Here is a 27489-nt window from a genome sequence, read left to right on the forward strand (position 1 = left end):
GATAGCTGGGGACAGCCACTCTTCTAGGAGAGACAACTCCAAAATTAAACAACTGCTGCCTTGTAGAAAAAAAAAAGCAGGCTGAAAATCGGAGTCAATGGCCTCAATGGCGCATAACCAGTTGACACGTACCGCTTAATTGTTCTGGAGGCGTGGTCGAGTCGGCAAAAAGCTCATGGTTGATAAATTCGAACAAAGTCTCGAGTTCAAACCCACTGGCAGATAAATCTCGATCCCCTTCAACACTAATAATTAAGAACGAAGAAGAAGAAGAAACAAAAGCAAGTAAAATATGTTGTTTCCCTGTCATTGAGCATATTTTTTGTATAAATTATCGCAACTTAATAAAATAGCTTTGCTGACTTTATGTATTAACGATTTTTTTTTACTTTATTTTAATAACCCTACTATTACTGCTAATTAATCTATTGATTCGTCTTCCTACCAATTACCACTTTACCGCCTGAAAATATCACAATCAAGAGCATGTCATAATTCTCCCATATAGATAAGGCGACGAACGGTCATTGCGCACTATTGAACGGAAGCGCGCTTTTGAAACGTTGGATACAATTTTACGAAAAGGTAAGCCTCTTAGTAAACCATGGCACCCGAAATTAAATAAATGGCCGCTGCTCAGTTCGCTCCATGATTTAAATTGCTTTGAGGTAATAGAATTTGATGACACTATTTTAGAGTATTTAAACCTAGCCGGTAGAGTGATGCTAAAACGAGCCTCTTCTAACAATTACTTAAAAATTGTTTTTGATAAACAAAAATAACATAATTTCATAATGCAAATCGAGATCTAGATCTAGACTCTACATTAGAATCTAGATATCTAGATCTAGATTAGACTGTAGATTAGAATCTAGATATCTAGATATCAAAATCAAGTAACTATTTTATATTGATTGGAAATATTTTTTTCATACAGAATTTTTAAAAAATGTAGTAAAGTCGATCTTCTGGACAGTCAATGTGACTTGTAATCTAGAACGTTTCGAGGTCGTAACTATGAGAAGCCATCTAATGAAATTCGTGGCTGTCGTTTGCTTCTCTCTACTCATAGGTGAGTAGCACACAGTCGGCCACTCTGGGGTCAGAAAAGAAGGGGGGGGGTACCTACATGGAGGGAAGGTCAAGTGTCGACTTTGTGGACCTAGATAGGTGGGGGAGGGGGCACAGGTTGAATTTATAATCTATTTTTCTACAAACATAAAACTATGAATTTGGTTTCAAGAACTATACATTTGTTAAATCTCAGAGCTCATGTTTGTAACGATCAATTGTCAGTAAAAAAATAAAGTTCCCCTCCCGGCATTGAGGCGTATCTCTAAACACAAACAAAGCACATATTAGTTAACCAACGTGGCTAAATGTTCCCTTAAGTCTCCATGGCGACCAACCACAGCCTACACTAAATCACGGCAAAAGTTTTCCCGAAAGTTTACATTGAGACCAACCAACATACCACAACCCTAAGCCCACACTAAGACATTAATAAAAGATTCCCTCGTTTCCATGGCGACCAACCAACATACCACAGCCCTTGCGTCTCCATGGCGACCAACCAATCAACCAACCACAGCCCATACTAAAATAGGACACAATTTTCCCTCTCGTATCCATGGCGACCAACCAACCAACGACAACCTTTAAGTTTCCATGGCGACCAACCAACATACCACGGCCCTCAAGTTGCCATAGCTACCAACCAACCACATCCCACGCTAATACACGCTGTTGGGTTCTTCGGTCTAGGGGTATATAAATAACAACAGACAAATACGACGTATACAACAATAACACTAACACTCTATAATAACAATAATAATAAGATCTATCTATATATATAATTCTCTTCTGGGATCAGTTAGAAAACAAGCTGCAAGCGCCTCCTCGCAGTCCCCTCTCGTTCTCTCTATCACTATCACTACCACCCCCACCCCACCCCCACATGATCTGGTGAGCGGTGTTCACTCTGTTTACATTTTACAATCATAGAGACGGGTTTGGTGACGGCTATAAGGGGCAGATAATTTAGTTTGAAACGATTTTAAACTTAGAGGAGGTAACTAAGAGGAGGCTGCTTTCACGTGGGGGGGGGGGGGGTAGTGTTTTTAAGCAAATATTTTCAATGGCAGCATTGGTACTGTCGAATTCACAAATTATAAATTACTGAAAAGTAGAAAAAAAAAACAACTAAATAGCGGCGTATGATACGCAGCGGATCGGCTCGTATTTAATAATATATACAGTACTAAAATAATAAAAGGATCAAAAGGGGTCTACAACATAAATACAATACTCAACACCACGTTCCACGTTCCACGTCCACAGCCACACTACAACTAACTGATTCACACACTGGCACACGCTTTGACACCCGTCACCTGACACACCTCACGTGAACACCTCTCGCTCCATGTAAACACACTTAACCAAGGGATACAACTATACACCAAAGGGAGGGTACCTGTCGTTCCAGCACACAACACACACACACACAAGCAGGGGACATGTAAGGGACGTAACACACGCCATGATTCCCCAGTGTCCACGGTGAGGGCAGTGACCACCCCCCAGCCCAGGACGACCCAGGCACACAGCGTCGTACAGCCTCGGATCGTCAAGGAGCGGGAGAGCTTCGTGGTAAACTGCGAGCCAGAGAGCGAGGCGATCCTCTTCCCAAAGAACCACATCGTCATGCTGTACATTGCCAGGAAGGCGGCAGGCGACACCCAGTACGTCCCCATGGCGTCACTCAGCCCCAATGGCATGGAGGAGCATCGCTTATTCCTGGTGAGATTTTCTTTCCAAGTGAGATTTTCTTTCGTAGTGAGATTTTCTTTCCTGGTGAGATTTTCTTTCCTGGTGAGATTTTCTTTCCTGGTGAGATTTTCTTTCCTGATGAGATTTTCTTTCTTGGAGAGATTTTCTTTGTGAGATTTTCTGTCCTGGTGAGATTTTCTTTCCTGGTGAGATTTTCTTTCCTGGTGAGATTTTCTTTCCTGGTGAGATTTTCTTTCCTGGTGAGATTTTTTTTCTTGTGAGATTTTCTTTCCTGGTGAGATTTTTTTTGTGAGATTTTCTGTCCTGGTGAGATTTTCTTTCCTGATGAGATTTTCTGTCCTGGTATGATTTTCTTACCTGATAAGATTTTCTTTCCTGGTGAGATTTTCTTTCCTGATGAGATTTTCTTTCCTGATGAGATTTTCTTTCCTGGTGAGATTTTTTTTTCTGGTGATATTTTCTTTCCTGGTGAGATTTTCTTTCTTGGTGAGATTTTCTTTCCTGGTAAGATTTTCTTTCCTGGTGAGATTTTCTTTCCTGGTGAGATTTTCTTTTCTGGCGAGATTTTCTTTCCTGGTGAGATTTTCTTTCCTGGTGAGATTTTCTTTCCTGGTAAGATTTTCTTTCCTGGTGAGATTTTCTTTCTTGGTGAGATTTTCTCTGTGAGATTTTTTTTTCCTGGTAAGATTTTCTTTCCCTGACGAGATTTTCGTTCTTGGTGAGATTTTCTTTCAACACCGCGAATCGGGCACTGCCATTTGACATTCATCTGACGCCATCATCTGACACGTCACCTGACACTGCCATTTGACAAGTGAACTCGCTTGTGACACCGCTACTTCAGCTAGAATCACGCGCCACTTATCATCTATCCCCATCATCCCCTAGCTGACAAGTTGTAGTGTGAGAATGACATTGTCATACAGTTGGCATATATTTTGACATTGTCATACAGTTGGCATATATTTTGACAATGTCAGACAGTTGGCATATATTTTGACATTGTCATACAGTTTGCATATATTTTGACAATGTCAGACAGTTGGCATATATTTTGACAATGTCAGACAGTTGGCATATATTTTGACATTGTCAGACAGTTGGCATATATTTTGACATTGTCAGACAGTTGGCATATATTTTGACATTGTCATACAGTTTGCATATATTTTGACATTGTCATACAGTTGGCATATATTTTGACAATGTCAGACAGTTGGCATATATTTTGACATTGTCAGACAGTTGGCATATATTTTGACATTGTCAGACAGTTGGAATATATTTTGTCATTGTCAGACAGTTGGAATATATTTTGTCATTGTCAGACAGTTGGAATATATTTTGTCATTGTCAGACAGTTGGCATATATTTTGACATTGTCAGAGAGTTGGCATATATTTTGACATTGTCAGACAGTTGGCATATATTTTGTCATTGTCAGAGAGTTGGAATATATTTTGTCATTGTCAGACAGTTGGCATATATTTTGACATTGTCAGAGAGTTGGCATATATTTTGACATTGTCAGACAGTTGGCATATATTTTGACATTGTCAGACAGTTGTCGTATATTTTGACATTGTCAGACAGTTGGCATATATTTTGACATTGTCAGACAGTTGGCATATATTTTGACATTGTCACACGATGCTTACGTTTTAAGACTGACATTTCCACACTTCGTAAACTTTCTTTACTGACACTTTCTTCTAAACTTTATTTTATTGGCAGTTTTTCTTTAAAATACACTCCTTGTTTGATATATTAAGACATGTTTGCCTTTCTGAATAGCTTTAAACATGAATTATAAAAACCGGTTTAATGAAGTAAATTTTGTACATTCTTTTCATTACTGCTGAACATTTTGTCCAACTTAGCTCGTAATTATTATTTCCTTTGTCATTTCAATGGCTGATTAATCTTAGTTCGTCGTCGATTGTTTTTTGCTAGTCGCTGTTTCAATTCTGCCCGTCGTTATTTTAATTATGCCCGTCGCTGTTTTAATTATGCCCGTCGCTATTTTTACCCGTCGCGGTTTTCTGCCAGTGGCTGCTTGAAGTTGAAATGTGCCTATCGCCCACGTTATTATCTGCCCGTCGTAGTTTCTATTATGCCCGTTGCTGCCCATCGATGTTTTTATTCAGCCCGTCTTGTTTCGTTCATCCCAACAGTTTTCTGCCTGTAGCTCTTAATATTCAGCCTGTCGCAGTTTCAGCTATTTTCCCTGTTTTAAAATTAAAATGTACTTGTTGTTTCTATCTCTGCTTGATGTCTGTCTATCGCGTCTAAAATTCTACAAAATTGTTTCAACCTCTCGAATATTTTATAGCTCTTGAAAAACGTGTTTTCTGTTGTTTAGCATACCCAGACCTCGTCTGAGTGGGCGATGCTGCCCACCTTCTACGACCGGATGGTGCTTCGCCTCGCGAAAAGACATGCCGAGGTCAAGGACTCTGGCGACTACACGTGCAACGTCATCTTCAACAAGGATGGCAAGATGCACAAGCAGGTCCAAGACAGCTGGCTCCGTGTCTTAGGTCAGCTCGCACACTTTTCGACATCCACATTCTCACAATGTCCATAATCCATATCCACATTCTCACAATGTCCATAATCCATATCCACATTCTCACAATGTCCATAATCCATATCCACATTCTCACAATGTCCATAATCCATATCCACATTCTCACAATATCTGTAATCCATATCCACATTCTCATAATGTCCATAATACATATCCACATTCTCATAATGTCCATAATCAAAATCCACATTCTCACAATGTCCATTATACATATCCACATTCTCACAATGTCCATAATCCATATCCACATTCTCACAATGTCCATAATCCATATCCACATTCTCACAATGTCCATAATCCATATCCACATTCTCACAATGTCCATAATCCATATCCACATTCTCACAATGTCCATAATCCATATCCACATTCTCACAATGTCCATAATCCATATCCACATTCTCACAATGTCCATAATCCATATCCACATTCTCACAATATCTGTAATCCATATCCACATTCTCATAATGTCCATAATACATATCCACATTCTCATAATGTCCATAATCAAAATCCACATTCTCACAATGTCCATTATACATATCCACATTCTCACAATGTCCATAATCCATATCCACATTCTCACAATGTCCATAATCCATATCCACATTCTCACAATGTCCATAATCCATATCCACATTCTCACAATGTCCATAATCCATATCCACATTCTCACAATGTCCATAATCCATATCCACATTCTCACAATGTCCTTAATCTATATCCACATTCTCACAATGACCATAATCCATATCCACATTCTCACAATGTCCATAATCCATATCCACATTCTCACAATGTCCATAATCCATATCCACATTCTCACAATGTCCATAATACTTATCCACATTCTCACAATGTCCATAATACATATCCACATTCTCACAATGTCCATAAACCATATCCACATTCTCACAATGTCCATAATCCATATTCACATTCTCTCAATGTCCATAATCCATATCTACATTCTCACAATGTCCTTAATCTATATCCACATTCTCACAATGTCCATAATCCATATCCACATTCTCACAATGTCCATAATCCATATCCACATTCTCACAATGTCCATAATCCATATCCACATTCTCACAATGTCCATAATCAATATCCACATTCTCACAATGTCCGTAATCTATATCCACATTCTCACAATGTCCATAATCCATATCCACATTCTCACAATGTCCATAATCCATATCCACATTCTCACAATGTCCATAATCCATATCCACATTCTCACAATGTCCATAATCCATATCCACATTCTCACAATGTCCATAATCCATATCCACATTCTCACAATGTCCATAATCCATATCCACATTCTCACAATATCTGTAATCCATATCCACATTCTCATAATGTCCATAATACATATCCACATTCTCATAATGTCCATAATCAATATCCACATTCTCACAATGTCCATTATACATATCCACATTCTCACAATACCCATAATCCATATCCACATTCTCACAATGTCCTTAATCTATATCCACATTCTCACAATGTCCATAATCCATATCCACATTCTCACAATGTCCATAATCCATATCCACATTCTCACAATGTCCATAATCCATATCCACATTCTCACAATGTCCATAATCCATATCCACATTCTCACAATGTCCATAATCCATATCCACATTCTCACAATGTCCATAATCCATATCCACATTCTCACAATGTCAGTAATCTATATCCACATTCTCACAATGTCCATAATCCATATCCACATTCTCACAATGTCCATAATCCATATCCACATTCTCACAATGTCCATAATCCATATCCACATTCTCACAATGTCCATAATCCATATCCACATTCTCACAATGTCCATAATCCATATCCACATTCTCACAATGTCCATAAACCATATCCACATTCTCACAATGTCCATAATCCACATTCACATTCTCACAACGTCCATAATCCATATCCACATTCTCACAATGTCCTTAATCTATATCCACATTCTCACAATGTCCATGATCCATATCCACATTCTCACAATGTCCATAATCCATATCCACATTCTCACAATGTCCATAATCAATATCCACATTCTCACAATGTCCGTAATCTATATCCACATTCTCATAATGTCCATAATACATATCCACATTCTCATAATGTCCATAATCAATATCCACATTCTCACAATGTCCATTATACATATCCACATTCTCACAATACCCATAATCCATATCCACATTCTCACAATGTCCTTAATCTATATCCACATTCTCACAATGTCCATAATCCATATCCACATTCTCACAATGTCCATAATCCATATCCACATTCTCACAATGTCCATAATCCATATCCACATTCTCACAATGTCCATAATCCATATCCACATTCTCACAATGTCCATAATCCATATCCACATTCTCACAATGTCCATAATCCATATCCACATTCTCACAATGTCAGTAATCTATATCCACATTCTCACAATGTCCATAATCCATATCCACATTCTCACAATGTCCATAATCCATATCCACATTCTCACAATGTCCATAATCCATATCCACATTCTCACAATGTCCATAATCCATATCCACATTCTCACAATGTCCATAATCCATATCCACATTCTCACAATGTCCATAAACCATATCCACATTCTCACAATGTCCATAATCCACATTCACATTCTCACAACGTCCATAATCCATATCCACATTCTCACAATGTCCTTAATCTATATCCACATTCTCACAATGTCCATGATCCATATCCACATTCTCACAATGTCCATAATCCATATCCACATTCTCACAATGTCCATAATCAATATCCACATTCTCACAATGTCCGTAATCTATATCCACATTCTCACAATGTCCATAATCCATATCCACATTCTCACAATGTCCATAATCCATATCCACATTCTCACAATGTCCATAATCCATATCCACATTCTCACAATGTCCATAATCCATATCCACATTCTCACAATGTCCATAATCCATATCCACATTCTCACAATGTCCGTAATCCATATCCACATTCTCACAATGGCCATAATCCGTATCCACATTCTCACAATGTCCATAATACATATCCACATTCTCACAATGTGCATAATCCATATCCACATTCTCACAATGTCCTTAATCTATATCCACATTCTCACAATGTCCATAATCCATATCCACATTCTCACAATGTCCATAATCCATATCCACATTCTCACAATGTCCATAATCCATATCCACATTCTCACAATGTCCATAATCCATATCCACATTCTCACAATGTCCATAATCCATATCCACATTCTCAATATGTTTATAATCTATATTCACGTTCTCACAATGTCCATAATCCATATCCACATTCTCACAATGTCCATAATCCATATCCACATTCTCACAATGTCCATAATCCATATTCAAAGAGAGTGTGCTCCTGTGGAATCTCACATTGTCCTCAGTCCAAATCCACAGAGAGAGAGAGAGTGATCCTGCAGATACTCACTATATCCGTAATCCATATCCACAGAAAGCCCACAACTTCCAGTTGTGTCCCATAGCATAATCGTGATCGACGAGTTCTTCAGTGTCTCGTGTGACCAGGGGCGCGTCAAATTCAATCAGACGGTTCTCAAAGTGTTGGACCTCAAGCTCCTGCACATCCCGGACTGTAAGAGACACGGTCGGCTGCTCGGGGAGTACACCCTATCCGATTCTCGAATCACTGTGAGTAGGTCTTGCCCAATGCTGGAATCATTGTGAGTAGTTTGCTCGATTCTCGAATCACTGTGAGTAGGTCTTGCCCAATGCTGGAATCATTGTGAGTAGAGTTTGCCCGATTCTCGAATCACTGTGAGTAGGTCTTGCCCAATTCTGGATTCACTGTGAGTAGAGTTTGCCCGATTCTCGAATCACTGTGAGTAGGTCTTGCCCAATTCTGGATTCACTGTGAGTAGAGTTTGCCCGATTCTCGAATCACTGTGAGTAGGTCTTGCCCAATTCTGGATTCACTGTGAGTAGAGTTTGCCCGATTCTCGAATCACTGTGAGTAGGTCTTGCCCAATTCTGGATTCACTGTGAGTAGAGTTTGCCCGATTCTCGAATCACTGTGAGTAGGTCTTGCCCAATTCTGGATTCACTGTGAGTAGAGTTTGCCCGATTCTCGAATCACTGTGAGTAGATATTGCCCAATTCTGGAATCATTGTGAGTAGTTTTCCCGATTCTAGCATCATTGTGAGTACACCTTGCCCGATTCTGGAATCATTGTGAGTAGAGTTTGCCCGATTTTGGAATCACTGTGAGTAGTTTGCCCGATTCTGGAATCATTGTGAGTAGTTTGCTCGATTCTCGAATCACTGTGAGTAGAGCTTGCCCGATTCTATCATCATTGTGAGTACACAATGCATATTTTTTTGCATCATTGTGAGAACATAAACTCTACCATAATTGTAAGTACACCATGCTCGAACCTAGCATCATTGTAAGTACACAACGCTCAAATATAGCATCATTTAGTGACTCTGTTCTCTATTTGTAAACACCGCGCCCATTTCTGTGTATGTGTAAACACTTGAAAAACGGCACTTTTGTTTTCATACAGCTTACTCATAGATTAAAAAATACTATTTCTGCTCTGCTCTGTAAAGAAAATTTATACAGTTTGGAAACAGCTGGCATAGATAATTAAATCTTGAAACAACTATTCGAAATACTGGAGCATGGAGCAGGACTAAAAAGGGGCCACCAATCCCAGATTAAAAATTTTCTTTGTGCATTCCCCCCCCCCCTCCCCATTAATGCCTGATAATCATCCTCAGCTGGACATATATTTACGCGACAAATTAGTTTTTAAACTCAATTTGCCTAGTACAACAGTGTCCTTGGGGGGCCCATCGGAATTTTTTTAATCTGGTGGGGGGGGGGGGGGGGGCACATTGATTTTATTTTACCAGGGAGCCCACCGTGATTTTCTCAGATAGACCGGCTTGACAGTCCAACCCTAACCAGTCCATTAACCTAACCATGTGATAGGTTTAAGGTTAGAGTTTGGTTAGAGATGGTTGTAGGAATATTTCTTATAAAATTGCTTATTTGGTTCCCCTGTCTAACTATATAGAATGCCTAGGTGAAGTACGAAAAGTAGTTTCGGCAAAGTAAATCACAGTTTGTACTCCGTGGGAATATTTCTGGCATTCTACAGAATGTCAGGGTTCTTACTGTGGTGACGTTTGGAATATTCTCGATTAGGAGACGGGGCGATAGTTAATATTGGGGAAGGGGCAGCAGGGACATTGACACGGGGTAATAGACAAGAGGTGACCGGGTGGGGTAATTGACGGGAGGGGGGTATTGTCCTAGACACAATTAAAAAATTGACCTTGATCTGACACGACACAGCTGAAGGACATGTCAGAGGTCAACGCCGAGAGGGCGGGGTTCACCATGAAGCTCGAGCACGCGGAGGACTCGTCCCCCCCGGGCCTGCCCCAACTCAGGCTCAGGGTCAAGTTCGGCGAGATGAAGGACGCTGGCTGCTACCGCTGTGAGGTGGGCTACATGTCATCCAGCGCGGACCACAGGCAGATCGCCTCGTCGACTGGCATCTTGTCTGTCGTCAGTAAGTTACACGGTCTGTCTGTCATCTTACATGTTGTCTGTCATCTGACACGGTCTGTCTGTCATCTTAAACGCTCTGTCTGTCATCTTACACGGTCTGTCTGTCATCTTAAACGCTCTGTCTGTCATCTTACATATTGTCTGTCATCTTACACTGTCTGTCTGTCATCTTACACGTTCTGTCTGTTATCTTACACGTTCTGTCTGTCATCTTACACGGTCTGTCTGTCATCTTACACGGTCTGTCTGTCATCTTACACGTTCTGTCTGTCATCTTACATGTTGTCTGTCATCATATACGTTCTGTCTGTCATCTTACACTGTCTGTCTGTCATCTTACATGTTCTGTCTGTCATCTTACATGTTGTCTGTCATCTTACTCGTTCTGTCTGTCATCTTACACGGTCTGTCTGTCATCTTACATGTTGTCTGTCATCTTATACGTTCTGTCTATCATCTTACACGGTCCGTCTGTCATCTTACATGTCCTGTCTGTCATCTGACACGGTCTGTCTGTCATCTTACATGTCCTGTCTGTCATCTTACACGGTCTGTCTCTCATGTTACAAGTTCTGTCTGTCATCTTACATGTTGTCTGCCATCTTACACGTTCTGTCTGTCATCTTACACGGTCCGTCTGTCATCATACATGTTCTGTCTGTCATCCCCTTGACACCGCACCGCATAGCGATACTCCATACTATCCCCAGTCCCTCCCAGGCACCGTAAACATGACGCCTCTCTACCCCCCCCCCAGGCACCGTAAACATGACGCCTCTCTACCCCCCACAGACGCCGTAAACATGACGCCTCTCTACCCCCCCACAGACGCCGTAAACATGACGCCTCTCTACCCCCCCCCCCCCCACAGACACCGTAAACATGACGCCTCTCTACCCCCCCACAGACGCCGTAAACATGACGCCTCTCTACCCCCCCACAGACGCCGTAAACATGACGCCTCTCTACCCCCCCCCCCCCCCCACAGACACCGTAAACATGACGCCTCTCTACCCCCCCCCCCCCACAGACGCCGTAAACATGACGCCTCTCTACCCCCCCCCCACAGACACCGTAAACATGACGCCTCTCTAACCCCCCCCCCCCCCACAGACGCAGTAAACATGACGCCTCTCTACCCCCCCCCCCCACAGACGCAGTAAACATGACGCCTCTCTACCCCCCCCCCAGACGCCGTAAACATGACGCCTCTCTACCCCCTCCCCCCCCAACACCGTACGACATAAAGCGGATCTACACCTCCCATCCCCCTAGGCTTAATACCACAAAACGCTACTCTACACCTCCCCCACCCCCCCACGACACCATCCCACATAACGCTACCCTACACCTCCCCCTTCCCCCACGACACCATCCCTCATAACGCTACACCTCCCCCACCCCCACGACACCATCCCACATAATGCTACACCTCCCCCACCTCCCACGCCACCATCCCGCATAACGCCACTCTACACCTCCCCACCCACCCCCACGACACCATCCCACATAACGCTACACCTCCCCCACCCCCATGACACCATCCCACATAACGCTACACCTCCCCAACCCTCCCACCCCTCTAGACACAACCCAACATAACGCTACACCTCCCCCACCCCCAAGACACCATCCCACATAACGCTACACCTCCCCCACCCCCACGACACCGTCCCACATAATGCTACACCTCCCCCACCTCCCACGCCACCATCCCACAAAACGCCACTCTACACCTCCCCACCCACCCCCACGACACCATCCCACATAACGCTACACCTCCCCCACCCCCACGACACCATCCCACATACGCTACACCTCCCCCACCCCCACGACACCATCCCACATAATGCTACACCTCCCCCACCTCCCACGCCACCATCCCACAAAACGCCACTCTACACCTCCCCACCCACCCCCACGACACCATCCCACATAACGTCACACCTCCCCCACCCCCACGACACCATCCCACATAATGCTACACCTCCCCCACCTCCCACGCCACCATCCCACAAAACGCCACTCTACACCTCCCCACCCACCCCCACGACACCATCCCACATAACGCTACACCTCCCCAACCCCCTACGACACCATCCCACATAACGCTACCTCTCCCCCACCCCCCACGACACCATCCCACATAACGCTACACCTCCCCCACCCCCCCCCCCCCCACGACACCATCCCACATAACGCTATACCTCCCCCACCCCCCCCACGACACCATACCACTTAACGCTACACCTCCCCCACCCCCCCCCACGACACCATCCCACATAACGCTACACCTCCCCCCCACGACACCATCCCACATAACGCTACACCTCCCCCCCCCGACACCATCCCACATAACGCTACACCTCCCCCACCCCCACGACACCATCCCACATAACGCTACACCTCCCCACCCCCCACGACACCATCCCACATAACTTTACACCCCCCCACCCCCACGACACCATCCCACATAACGCTACACCTCCCCCACCCCCACGACACCATCCCACATAACGCTACACCTCCCCACCCCCCACGACACCATCCCACATAACTTTACACCCCCCCCCCCACCCCCACGACACCATCCCACATAACTTTACACCCCCCCACCCCCACGACACCATCCCACATAACGCTACACCTCCCCCACCCTCCACCCCTCACGACACCATCCCACATAACTTTACACCCCCCCACCCCCACGACACCATACCACATAAAGCTACACCTCCCCCCCCCACGACACCATCCCACATAACGCTACACCTCCCCCACGACACCATCCCACATAAAGCAACACCTCCCCCACCCTCCACCCCTCACGACACCATCCCACATAACTTTACACCCCCCCTACCCCCACGACACCATCCCACATATTGCTACACCTCCCCCCACGACAACATCCCACATAAAGCAACACCTCCCCCACCCTCCACCCCCCACGACACAATCCCACATAACGCTACACCTCCCCCCCCCCCACGACACCATCCCACATAACGCTACACCTCCCCCCCCCCCACGACAACATCCCACATAACGCTACACCTCCCCCACCCCCCACGACACCATTCCACATAACGCTACACCTCCCCCCCCCCCCCCACGACACCATCCCACATAACGCTACACCTCCCCCACCCCACCCCCCACGACACCATCCCACATAACGCTACACCTCCCCCCCACGACACCATCCCACATAAATCAACACCTCCCCCACCCCCCACCCTCCACGACACCGTCCCACATTACGCCACTCTTCACCTCCCCCAGTTCCACCAGATTCGGTACTAGCCCAGGTCAAGTTCACCCGCTCAGCCTTTGACCCGGAAGAAGAGATCGGCGAAACCACGGGCATGAACCTACAAGCTGCCTACGATGACGTGGGGGCAGATGCCTCTGTTGCTGCCCTCTCTGGGCTCCTGGGAGCACTTTCGCTAATCGGAGCATACATTCTTTCTTAGTTAATAAATGTTTTCTCTTTAGCCGTGTTTTCTTCTTCTTCGGTGCCTATTTACCACGTAATGTTGTATTAGTTAAGTAGTGAAGTCGTATTTATATGCATGCGAACTCTTTAGGCTTGGTAGTCTACAGTGTTAAATTTGGCAACAATATTTAAAAAAAAAATAGCCGTCAGATTAAAATAATTAAAAAAGCATTCTGTAAAGCAAACTCCAGATAATTCGTTTCATCAAATTTGTTTAGTTTCAGAATTTTTTGTCCAGAATTGATTGATGCCCAATTTAAAAAAATACAGGGTGTCTGTGTGAAGCTAAAAAATGGATGGCGTAGGAATCTATATAAATAAAGCAAAGTGGTCGGGTGCCTGATAGGGCACTTCCGGGCGCCGCAGGCGCTTCAAATTTAGCAGGATCCTGCCTTCGGGTGACAGAACACGGGGGCCGGTTGGCCGAAAAGTCCACGATGAGGGGGTCAAAACTGACCCTCGACTGACCAGCGCCTTATATGAGCTATATATCGAAACAAAATTCCCACGTAGGAAAATCTTCATAACTCCTGAGGTCGTAGACCGACCCTCACGGGTGGCAAAAAAACAAATTATGATATGTTCCGGAAAATTCCGGAAGACCGTTAGAAGTGACCGGTCCGAATTTTCCTTATAGAAACATTGTTATTTTTAAAAAAAAAAGATTACTATTTTCAAAACAATTTTATGGAACTTTGGCTTTGTACAGCTGGCTCATTTTTTGCATAGAGCTGAGTAAATGAATCGGCCTTATAGATAAACGATCGGTCAGCATCTGCTCGGGCGGCGAGGGCTATAAAGTGACCGCGAGTGAAATTCTCCATTTATATCGAAAAAAATGTCCCACGTAGGAACCCTTTGAAAACTCTTGGAGATGTACATCGGACCCTGGGGGTCAGGAAAAAAACGTGCTACCCTCGGGAAAATTCTGGAACAATTTTTAACTGACCAGAGGCCATATTTCCTTATATAAACATAGTACCGTTTTTTGTTAAAAAAAATAAATACAAAAATCTGGACGTACAAACCCAATCCTAACTCCTGAGATGGTAGAAATACCCGCGGGGGTCACTATACGGTAGGCGTTATCTTCGGAAAAATTCCGGAAGGGCTTTAGAACGGACCGGTCCGAATTCCCTAGATAAACATTGTAAATTTGGTGAAAAACGATGACTATTTTCAAAACAATGTTTTGGAACTTTGGCTCTGTACACAGTGGATGGGCCCAAGCGTCAGGGCGTTACCTGGACAACTTCGAATTAGCGGTGTCGCAGGAGATGCCAAAGGGGCTCAACCCTTGTTTCACTTCAGAATTTTCTCTGCTACATGGGTTGCTGGCCCCAGCTGAGAAGCCTTATCTGCCAGAGGGTTCGAACTCGGAACTTTTGGGCCATCAACCATGCGATCACCCATCCGACCACTCCGACTCAACACGTTTGTATTTAACACAGCAGGGTGTGGCTGTGGTCTAGTCGCTGGCACGTACACTTGGGCCAAGAAGGCTGTTGCTTCACACTGAGAACCACGGATTATATAACAGATTATTGGAGCAAGTACCTCATAGTTCGAACAAAGATTACATGGCCTAGTAATGTAGAGATAGTTGGAGTCAAGGAGCAAGTACCTCATAGTTCGAACAAAGATTACACGGGCTAGTAATGTAGAGATAGTTGGAGTCAAGGAGCAAGTACCTCATTGTTCGAACAAAGATTACACGGGCTAGTAATGTAGAGATAGTTGGAGTCAAGGAGCAAGTACCTCATAGTTCGAACAAAGATTACATGGCCTAGTAATGTAGAGGGATCAAGAAATAGTCATGGGGTAAATCCGTGTTTTTTTTTTCTGGGGCAGGTGTTGGTTTCACGGTCAGCAAGTGTTTGAATGTGGGTCAGAATTTGTCCTTTTCTAAGTGAAATGTTACAATCTATAACGACTTTGCAATGCCTCCCGATGTAACATCTTCAGAAGTGTAAGCTCAGTAACTTGTATTTAACTTTCTCCAGCTTTGACTGCTGGTAGCGGCAACACTTCTTAAAACATCATTAGATTTCTACACCCTTCATTTTGAAATTCAAAGACGCACCCTGCTACGCACCGTGCTGTTCGGTTCGTAAAAGACAGGAAACCAAGTGATAACATTGCACAATATTATGAAAACAAAATGGTCCAAAATAACGTTTGCTTATCTAGACAAATTGACATACGATTTTGTTTTTAGTTAAAAGCTGAATGTTTTTTGTTAGTTAGGTATGTGTTAGTGTTAAGTTTGAAGACAACTGCACTTGTGTTTGTTAGGTCTATGTGGTAGTGTTGAGCTTGAAGACAACTGCACTTGTGTTTGTTAGGTCTATGTGTTAGTGTCAAGTTAGAAGATAACGCGACTTGTGTTTGTTAGGTAGATCAATGTGGTAGTGTCAAGTTAGAAGATAACGCGACTTGTGTTTGTTAGGTAGATCAATGTGGTAGTGTCAAGTTAGAAGATAACGCGACTTGTGTTTGTTAGGTAGATCAATGTGGTAGTGTCAAGTTTGAAGACAACTGGAATGTGTTTATACTGACGGTGGTCAGGACTACAACAGATTGACGACAATGACGACGATGCTGTAGACGAGTAAACAACGATGACAGTCTGGAACTTCGTCCGGATTTTAGTGTCACTCTCAGCATTATACCCCACCTGGGGCGGGGACTCAACAGGTAAGGAACATTAATTTTATTTTTCCGTGGTGAAATATGTCGTCTTCATACCTGCATACCTATACTAAAGGATAACGTGTTACTAATCATGGTGTATGAGCATCTATTGAATTGGTACGGGTAATTGATTGCATATGTTAGGAGTCGTGTATGTTATTTCATGTAATATCGCGTGACTCTACGTGCGGTTATTTACTGGCCTTAAGTGAACGTAACTTAGTGTATGATCATTCAGCGAAGTAGCAGAAAAAAATAGAGGTTACTTTAATTTTAATCAAGTTAAGTTGGTTCTTATATGTATACGCTAGACCCAACTTTAGTGGGTAATTTTACTCTAGCTACAATAAGCAACACAATCCCAGGCAGCTAATGATAATCGCCGGGGTGCCAGTAGAATATTCCGTGCCCCTAAAGATGATCCGCCTCTAGAGCCCCGAGCCAGGCCTACTAGCACTGATCTTTTACCCTCAGCAAGTACCAAAGCCAAGACAGCCTTCATCTCCCCGCCCTCCCCCATTGAGGGGGACATGTTCCTCGTCACCTGTGACTCGACGATAGTCGCCCTTGACCCTAAGGTCAAGAACGTCACCAAACTGGAGATCTCAAGGTCAAACAACGTCACAGATTACATAGCTGTTTACTACCCAGGCAAGAAGTTAACAGTGGTAAGTTGCATGTTGTAGTTGGTAAGTTGTGAGATGCTATAGGTGGTAAGTTGGATGTTGTAGGTGGTAAGTTGCATGTTGTAGGTGGTAAGTTGCATGTTGTAGGTGGTAAGTTGGATGTTGTAGGTGGTAAGTTGCATGTTGTAGGTGGTAAGTTGCATGTTGTAGGTGGTAAGTTGGATGTTGTAGGTAGTAAGTTGGATGTTGTAGGTAGTAAGTTGGATGTTGTAGGTAGTAAGTTGGATGTTGTAGTTGGTAAGTTGGATGTTGTAGTTGGTAAGTTGGATGTTGTAGGAGGTAAGTTGGATGTTGTAGTTGGTAAGTTGGATGTTGTAGTTGGTAAGTTGGATGTTGTAGGTAGTAAGTTGGATGTTGTAGGAGGTAAGTTGGATGTTGTAGGAGGTAAGTTGGATGTTGTAGGTAGTAAGTTGGATGTTGTAGGAGGTAAGTTGGATGTTGTAGTTGGTAAGTTGGATGTTGTAGGTAGTAAGTTGGATGTTGTAGTTGGTAAGTTGCTTGTTGTAGTTGGTAAGTTGGATGTTGTAGGTAGTAAGTTGGATGTTGTAGGAGGTAAGTTGGATGTTGTAGATGGTAAGTTGGATGTTGTACGGGTAAGTTGGATGTAGTTGGTAAGTTGGATGTTGTAGGTAGTAAGTTGGATGTTGTAGGAGGTAAGTTGGATGTTGTAGGTGGTAAGTTGGATGTTGTAGTTGGTAAGTTGGATGTTGTAGGTAGTAAGTTGGATGTTGTAGTTGGTAAGTTGCATGTTGTAGTTGGTAAGTTGGATGTTGTAGGTAGTAAGTTGGATGTTGTAGTTGGTAAGTTGGATGTTGTAGGTAGTAAGTTGGATGTTGTAGTTGGTAAGTTGTGAGATGCTATAGGTGGTAAGTTGGATGTTGTAGGTAGTAAGTTGGATGTTGTAGTTGGTAAGTTGGATGTTGTAGGCAGTAAGTTGGATGTTGTAGGTGGTAAGTTGGATGTTGTAGGTGGTAAGTTGGATGTTGTAGGTAGTAAGTTGGATGTTGTAGGTAGTAAGTTGGATGTTGTAGTTGGTAAGTTGTGAGATGCTTTAGGTGGTAAGTTGGACAAAACACCTGAGATCAAAGACCCTATGTGGGCAAAACACCTATGATCAAAGCCGGACACAGCGCCTGTGATCAAACACCAGTTGATAGACCACCTGTGATCAAAGACCCTCTGCTGAGAAAACACCTGTGGTCAAACCCCCTATGGTCAAACCCCCTATGATCAAACCCCCTATGGTCAAAGCACCGCTATGGTCAAAGGCCCGCTGTGGTCAAACCCCCTATGGTCAAAGCCCCTATGGTCAAAGCTCCGCTGTGGTCAAACCCCCTATGGTCAAACCCCCTATGGTCAAAGCACCTGTGGTCAAAGGTCCGCGCACCATATATATATATATATATATATATATATATATATATATATATATATATATATAGTCCAAGAAACTCCTGACGTCAGTGTTATCACCAGAAGTTGGTCATTCCATGTCCACATATGTTAGGGCTTGATGTGTTTCAGCCCCCTCCCCATATCTACATATGTTAGGGCTTGATGTGTTTCAGCCCCCGTCCACATATGTCTACATATGTTAGGGCTTAATGTGTTTCAGCCCCCGTCCACATATGTCTACATATGTTAGGGCTTGATGTGTTTCAGCCCCCGTCCACATATGTCTACATATGTTAGGGCTTGATGTGTTTCAGCCTTCGTCCACATATGTTAGGGCTTGATGTGTTTCAGCCTTCGTCCACATATGTCTACATATGTTAGGGCTTGATGTGTTTCAGCCCCCTCCCCATATGTCTACATATGTTAGGGCTTGATGTGTTTCAGCCCCCGTCCACATATGTCTACATATGTTAGGGCTTAATGTGTTTCAGCCCCCTCCACATATGTCTACATATGTTAGGGCTTGATGTGTTTCAGCCCCCGTCCACATATGTTAGGGCTTGATGTGTTTCAGCCCCCGTCCACATATGTTAGGGCTTGATGTGTTTCAGCCCCCGTCCATATATGTCTACATATGTAAGGGCTTGATGTGTTTCAGCCCCCGTCCATATATGTCTACATATGTTAGGGCTTGATGTGTTTCAGCCCCCTTCCACATATGTCTACATATGTTAGGGCTTGATGTGTTTCAGCCCCCGTCCACATATATCTACATATGTTAGGGCTTGATGTGTTTCAGCCCCCGTCCACATATGTCTACATATGTTAGGGCTCGATGTGTTTCAGCCCCCGTCCACATATATCTACATATGTTAGGGCTTGATGTGTTTCAGCCCCCGTCCACATATGTCTACATATGTTAGGGCTTGATGTGTTTCAGCCCCCGTCCACATATGTCTACATATGTTAGGGCTTGATGTGTTTCAGCCCCCGTCCACATATGTCTACATATGTTAGGGCTTGATGTGTTTCAGCCCCCGTCCACATATGTCTACATATGTTAGGGCTTGATGTGTTTCAGCCCCCGTCCACATATGTCTACATATGTTAGGGCTTGATGTGTTTCAGCCCCCGTCCACATATGTCTATATATGTTAGGGCTTGATGTGTTTCAGCCCCCGTCCACATATGTCTACATATGTTAGGGCTTGATGTGTTTCAGCCCCCGTCCACATATGTCTATATATGTTAGGGCTTGATGTGTTTCAGCCCCCGTCCACATATGTTAGGGCTTGATGTGTTTCAGCCCCCGTCCACATATGTCTACATATGTTAGGGCTTGATGTGTTTCAGCCCCCGTCCACATATGTCTATATATGTTAGGGCTTGATGTGTTTCAGCCCCCGTCCACATATATCTACATATGTTAGGGCTTGATGTGTTTCAGCCCCCGTCCACATATGTCTACATATGTTAGGGCTTGATGTGTTTCAGCCCCCGTCCACATATGTCTATATATGTTAGGGCTTGATGTGTTTCAGCCCCCGTCCACATATATCTACATATGTTAGGGCTTGATGTGTTTCAGCCCCCGTCCACATATATCTACATATGTTAGGGCTTGATGTGTTTCAGCCCCCGTCCACATATATCTACATATGTTAGGGCTTGATGTGTTTCAGCCCCCCTCCACATATGTCTACATATGTTAGGGCTTGATGTGTTTCAGCCCCCGTCCACATATGTCTACATATGTTAGGGCTTGATGTGTTTCAGCCCCCGTCCACATATGTCTACATATGTTAGGGCTTGATGTGTTTCAGCCCCCGTCCACATATGTCTACATATGTTAGGGCTTGATGTGTTTCAGCCCCCGTCCACATATATCTACATATGTTAGGGCTTGATGTGTTTCAGCCCCCGTCCACATATGTCTACATATGTTAGGGCTTGATGTGTTTCAGCCCCCGTCCACATATGTCTACATATGTTAGGGCTTGATGTGTTTCAGCCCCCGTCCACATATGTCTACATATGTTAGGGCTTGATGTGTTTCAGCCCCCGTCCACATATGTCTACATATGTTAGGGCTTGATGTGTTTCAGCCCCCGTCCACATATATCTACATATGTTAGGGCTTGATGTGTTTCAGCCCCCGTCCACATATGTCTACATATGTTAGGGCTTGATGTGTTTCAGCCCCCGTCCACATATGTCTACATATGTTAGGGCTCGATGTGTTTCAGCCCCCGTCCATATATGTTAGGGCTTGATATGTTTCAGCCCCCGTCCACATTATGTCTACATATGTTAGGGCTTGATGTGTTTCAGCCCCCGTCCACATATATCTACATATGTTAGGGCTTGATGTGTTTCAGCCCCCGTCCACATTATGTCTACATATGTTAGGGCTTGATGTGTTTCAGCCCCCGTCCACATATATCTACATATGTTAGGGCTTGATGTGTTTCAGCCCCCGTCCACATATGTCTACATATGTTAGGGCTTGATGTGTTTCAGCCCCCGTCCACATATGTCTACATATGTTAGGGCTCGATGTGTTTCAGCCCCCGTCCATATATGTTAGGGCTTGATATGTTTCAGCCCCCGTCCACATTATGTCTACATATGTTAGGGCTTGATGTGTTTCAGCCCCCGTCCACATATATCTACATATGTTAGGGCTTGATGTGTTTCAGCCCCCGTCCACATTATGTCTACATATGTTAGGGCTTGATGTGTTTCAGCCCCCGTCCACATATGTCTACATATGTTAGGGCTTGATGTGTTTCAGCCCCCGTCCACATATGTCTACATATGTTAGGGCTTGGTGTGTTTCAGCCCCCGTCCACATATATCTGCATATGTTAGGGCTTGATTTGTTTTAGCTCCCGTCCACATATGTCTACATATGTTAGGGCTTGATTTGTTTTAGCTCCCGTCCACATATGCTAGGGCTTGATGTGTTTCTGCCCCCTTCCACATATGTCTACATATGTTAGGGCTTGATGTGTTTCAGCCCCCGTCCACATATGTCTACATATGTTAGGGCTTGGTGTGTTTCAGCCCCCGTCCACATATATCTACATATGTTAGGGCTTGATTTGTTTTAGCTCCCGTCCTCATATGCTAGGGCTTGATGTGTTTCAGCCCCCTTCCACATATGTCTACATATGTTAGGGCTTGGTGTGTTTCAGCCCCCGTTCACATATATCTACATATGTTAGGGCTTGATTTGTTTTAGCTCCCGTCCACATATGCTAGGGCTTGATGTGATTCAGCCCCCTTCCACATATGTCTACATATGTTAGGGCTTGATGTGTTTCAGCCCCCGTCCACATATGTCTACATATGTTAGGGCTTGGTGTGTTTCAGCCCCCGTCCACATATATCTACATATGTTAGGGCTTGATTTGTTTTAGCTCCCGTCCACAAATGCTAGGGCTTTATGTGTTTCAGCCCCCTTCCACATATGTCTACGTATGTTAGGGCTTGATGTGTTTCAGCCCCCGTCCACATATGTCTACATATGTTAGGGCTTGGTGTGTTTCAGCCCCCGTCCACATATATCTACATATGTTAGGGCTTGGTGTGTTTCAGCCCCCGTCCACACATATCTACATATGTTAGGGCTTGATTTGTTTTAGCCCCCTTCCACATATGTTAGGGCTTGATGTGTTTCAGCCAGAGGCGTAGCGACCCTTCCCTGTGCCCGTGGACAAACTTTCAATTTGGCGCCACCTCGGGAGCAAATTTTCAATTTGCACCCCCCTCAAACTTTCGATTTGCACCCCCCCCCCCTCAAACTTTTGATTTGCACCCCCCTCAAACTATTTATAATGCAAAAATGCAGCTAAAATGACATTTTTTGTTGTTATTACAACCCATTTTGGCGCCCCCTAAGGTCGGCGCCCGGGGACATATGTACCCCCTGCCCCCCCCATCGCTACGCCTCTGGTTTCAGCCCCCGTCCACATATGTCTACATATGCTAGGGCTTGATGTGTTTCAGCCACCGTCCATATATGTTAGGACTTGATGTGTTTCAGCCCCCGTCCACATATGTCTACATATATTAGGGCTCGATGTGTTTCATCCCTCGTCCACATATATCTACATATGTTAGGGCTTGATGTGTTTCAGCCCCCGTCCACATATGTCTACATATATTAGGGCTCGATGTGTTTCATCCCTCGTCCACATATATCTACATATGTTAGGGCTTGATGTGTTTCAGCCCCCGTTCACATATATCTACATATGTTAGGGCTTGATTTGTTTTAGCTCCCGTCCACATATGTCTACATATGTTAGGGCTTGGTGTGTTTCAGCCCCCGTCCACATATATCTACATATGTTAGGGCTTGATGTGTTTCAGCTCCCGTCCACATATGTCTACATATGTTAGGGCTTGATGTGTTTCAGCCCCCGTCCACATATATCTACATATGTTAGGGCTTGATGTGTTTCAGCCCCCGTCCACATATGTCTACATATGTTAGGGCTTGATGTGTTTCAGCCCCCGTCCACATATGTCTACATATGTTAGGGCTTGATGTGTTTCAGCCCCCGTCCACATATGTCTACATATGTTAGGGCTATATGTGTTTCAGCCCCCGTCCACATATGTCTACATATGTTAGGGCTTGATGTGTTTCAGCCCCCGTCCACATATGTCTACATATGTTAGGGCTTGATGTGTTTCAGCCCCCGTCCACATATGTCTACATATGTTAGGGCTTGATGTGTTTCAGCCCCCTTCCACATATGTCTACATATGTTAGGGCTTGATGTGTTTCAGCCCCCTTCCACATATGTCTACATATGTTAATGTTAGGGCTTGATGTGTTTCAGCCCCCTTCCACATATGTCTACATATGTTAATGTTAGGGCTTGATGTGTTTCAGCCCCCGTCCATATATGCCTACATATGTTAGGGCTTGATGTGTTTCAGCCCCCGTCCACATATGTCTACATATGTTAGGGCTTGATGTGTTTCAGCCCCCGTCCACATATGTCTACATATGTTAGGGCTTGATGTGTTTCAGCCCCCGTCCACATATGTCTACATATGTTAGGGCTTGATGTGTTTCAGCCCCCGTCCACATATGTCTACATATGTTAGGGCTTGATGTGTTTCAGCCCCCTTCCACATATGTCTACATATGTTATGGCTTGATGTGTTTCAGCCCCCGTTCCTCATCAGAGACTGGGTGGTGTACGAGAGCACCAGCACAGCTCTGGACCCGGAGCTCGAGATGCCGTCCTTGACCGCCATTAAGGTCACGACCCGGAAGAATGACTCCGGAGTCTATGCTTGCTCCGTGCAGTATAAGCTTGGATTGACTTACTTCTACAAAACTTTCAAAAGTATTGTAATGGTCCAAGGTAAATCTATGTGTTGTTACAGATAGAAATACAGTTACAATAGCCCCATTACAGATAGAAATACAGTTACAATAGCCCCATTACAGATAGAAATACAGTTACAATAGCCCCATTACAGATAGAAATACAGTTACAATAGCCCCATTACAGATAGAAATACAGTTACAATAGCCCCATTACAGATAGAAATACAGTTACAATAGCCCCATTACAGATAGAAATACAGTTACAATAGCCCCATTACAGATAGAAATACAGTTACAATAGCCCCATTACAGATAGAAATACAGTTACAATGAGCCCCATTTAATTTAGAAATACACTTGTTACAATGGGCTCATTTACAGATAGAAATACATTTTTTACATTAAGCCACCTTTGCAGATAGAAATACATTTGTTACCGTAAGCCCCATTACAGATAGAAATACATTTGTTACAATGGACCCCTTTACAGATAGAAATACATTTGTTACACTAATCCCATAACTGATCGAAATACAGTTGTTACAAAAAGCCCATAACAGATAGAAATACAGAATGTTACATTATTTTCCAGAAGCCACAGAGACGAATAGAATAGTCGAGAAAAACGTCCTGTGGGGCCAGTGGTTCACCATGCAGTGTGACTCCACCCACGGGCGGCTGATGACGTCGGTACCTGCTATGCTGACGCTGCAGCTTCTGTTTAGCCCGGACTGCGCGCAGTACCGCATCATTGGGCAGATCATCAGTAGCGGGAAACCCAAGCCGGCCAGGGCATGGATGGTGAGTGGGGACGTTTGGGGTCAGTTTTAGTACGAGTGTCCGATGATGCTATGTCCGATGATGGACTTGTCCAAAATTAGGGGTGTTAGGTTGTTAGTGGTAATATGGTATCAGTTTAAGGTGTTACAAATAGGGTTAGGGTTAGAGAGTAGAACTAATTTACGCTAGCAACCTAATACCCTTTTATAGTGGAATAAATAGGTTTAAGGTTAGAGTAGAGCTAGGTTTATATTTGAACCTAATACTCTATTATAGTGGACTAAACAGGCACCGGATTTTTAAAAAAAATATATCCTAAACTTCCTATTGTGTTTATTTGATGTTTGTTTTGTCTGAAGAAGACACAATCCGAAACGTCATTAGTTGAGCTTAGATTGGATGCTATGAAAATATGTCAACATTAATCGCTGTATTTGTGCAAAAAGTTTTTCGGGTTAGGCCTCAGCGGGTCTAGCTGATTTTGTAATTGGGTAATCATGCATCTGGGTCAGCACAATGCCCAGCCACGTTTACTTGCCCTAAAGTGAGGAGTCAGTTACCAACCAGAGCTGGGATGATTTACGTCAGAGCTGGGATGATTTACATCAGAGCTGGGATGATTTACATTAGAGCTGGGATGATTTACATCAGAGCTGGGATGATTTACATTAGAGCTGGGATGATTTACATCAGAGCTGGGATGATTTACAGCTTTCTGTGAAACAAATTCTATTCAAACTTTGTCTACATTTTACCTATGACATACTATGACCAAAAATGACAAAGTATGACACAATGACAAAATTTAACAAAATATGACAAAATATGACACACTATGACAAAAGCACTTCTGTTCTCTGGAATGAGTGTAAAAAAAAATCTCGAATGACTGGCATTCATCGTCTCAGTCAATTGTTTGTCTATGATTTAAGAAAGGTTACCTGACCCGTAAGAACTGGCGTATTGACATGAGTGAAGACCGCCGCCCCTCCCACAAGAACGTAAACGCCACCATGAAACTGACCGCCTACAACGTAAGCGAGGGGGACGGAGGGTGCTTTCAGTGTCTGGCACGCTACACATTCCCCAAGAGGATCAGCAGTTCAACGGCCAAGTCGAAGCAGATCTTGCACTTACTGGGTGAGTTCACATCTAACACTTACTGGGTGAGTTCACACCTAACACTTACTGGGTGAGTTCGCACGTAACACTTACTGGGTGAGTTCACATCTAACACTTACTTGGTGAGTTCACACCTAACACTTACTGGGTGAGTTCACACCTAACACTTACTGGGTGAGTTCACACCTAACACTTACTGGGTGAGTTCACACCTAACACTTACTGAGTGAGTTCACACGTAACACTTACATATATATATGTGTGTGTGTGTGTGTGGGGGTGTGGGTGTGTGGGTGTGTGTGTGTGTGCGTGCGTGGGTGTGGGGGTGGGTGTGTGTGTGGGTGGGGGGTGGGTGTGTGTGTGTGTGTGCGTGCGTGTATGTGTGTGTGTGTATATGTGTAATTGTATTCTTTTGAGCCTACGGACTCGGGTTATGTGACTGCGCCCCAGATGTTAGTCTAACTCAATAAACACTTACATACGTTTTCTCTCATCCGACCAGTGAAAAGAGATTCGGAAAACGACGTCCTCAACAGCGGCCCGAACGGCAGCTACAACTACTACCCCTACGACTACTCCTACGAGAGCGAGTTCGATGAGAACGACGTATACCTGGACATTACTACCATCGACGCCGTAGCCGCCCCCGCCTCACCCTGCGCCTCGTGTCTCACCCTTGTGCAGACGCTGCTCATCTACGTCATACACGTGCTTGCTTGTCAGGGGGACTGATGGGTGGGGTTTTACTTTGGGATGGACGGCCGTTTTGTGATGGATGGTTGTTTTGTGATGGACGGCAGTTTTGTGATGGACGGCTGTTTTGTGATGGACGGCCGTTTTGTGATGGACGGCTGTTTTGGTGATGGACGGCTGTTTTGTGATGGACGGCCGTTTTGTGATGGACGGCCGTTTTGTGATGGACGGCTGTTTTGTGATTGACGGCTGTTTTGTG

General features: G+C 44.0%; 2 protein-coding genes across 2 annotated transcripts; both read left to right on the forward strand.

Annotated features, from left to right (window-relative positions):
- Nucleotides 1–522: 522 nt before the first annotated feature.
- On the forward strand, nucleotides 523–14505 carry LOC131954537 (uncharacterized). The gene is made up of 7 exons (XM_059318299.1): nucleotides 523–585; nucleotides 938–1072; nucleotides 2558–2805; nucleotides 5159–5336; nucleotides 8921–9117; nucleotides 10790–11009; nucleotides 14294–14505. The coding sequence occupies exons 2-7, from the start codon at nucleotides 1018–1020 to the stop codon at nucleotides 14482–14484; spliced, it is 1089 nt and encodes a 362-aa protein (XP_059174282.1). The 5' UTR covers nucleotides 523–585; nucleotides 938–1017; the 3' UTR covers nucleotides 14485–14505.
- A 2518-nt stretch (nucleotides 14506–17023) lies between these two features.
- Nucleotides 17024–27489, forward strand: LOC131954549 (uncharacterized). Its single transcript, XM_059318314.1, has 6 exons — nucleotides 17024–17204; nucleotides 17676–17869; nucleotides 24471–24669; nucleotides 25228–25436; nucleotides 26348–26555; nucleotides 27040–27489. The coding sequence occupies exons 1-6, from the start codon at nucleotides 17129–17131 to the stop codon at nucleotides 27267–27269; spliced, it is 1116 nt and encodes a 371-aa protein (XP_059174297.1). The 5' UTR covers nucleotides 17024–17128; the 3' UTR covers nucleotides 27270–27489.

Source organism: Physella acuta, unplaced genomic scaffold (genome assembly GCF_028476545.2).
Source record: "Physella acuta isolate Inbredline_101_S28 unplaced genomic scaffold, ASM2847654v3 ptg001010l, whole genome shotgun sequence".
Lineage (NCBI taxonomy): Eukaryota > Metazoa > Mollusca > Gastropoda > Physidae > Physella > Physella acuta.

What these genes read in the sequence shown, in the direction of transcription:
- LOC131954537 (XM_059318299.1), top strand. Translation starts at nt 1,018, where the DNA reads ATGAGAAGCCATCTAATGAAATTCGTGGCTGTCGTTTGCTTCTCTCTA. An exon ending in CAGCTGGCTCCGTGTCTTAG is followed by an intron (nt 5,337 to 8,920) that starts GTCAGCTCGCAC and finishes CCATATCCACAG; the next exon opens with AAAGCCCACAACTTCCAGTT. An exon ending in TGGCATCTTGTCTGTCGTCA is followed by an intron (nt 11,010 to 14,293) that starts GTAAGTTACACG and finishes CACCTCCCCCAG; the next exon opens with TTCCACCAGATTCGGTACTA.
- LOC131954549 (XM_059318314.1), top strand. Translation starts at nt 17,129, where the DNA reads ATGACAGTCTGGAACTTCGTCCGGATTTTAGTGTCACTCTCAGCATTA. An exon ending in AGCCGGCCAGGGCATGGATG is followed by an intron (nt 25,437 to 26,347) that starts GTGAGTGGGGAC and finishes CTATGATTTAAG; the next exon opens with AAAGGTTACCTGACCCGTAA. An exon ending in GCAGATCTTGCACTTACTGG is followed by an intron (nt 26,556 to 27,039) that starts GTGAGTTCACAT and finishes TCATCCGACCAG; the next exon opens with TGAAAAGAGATTCGGAAAAC.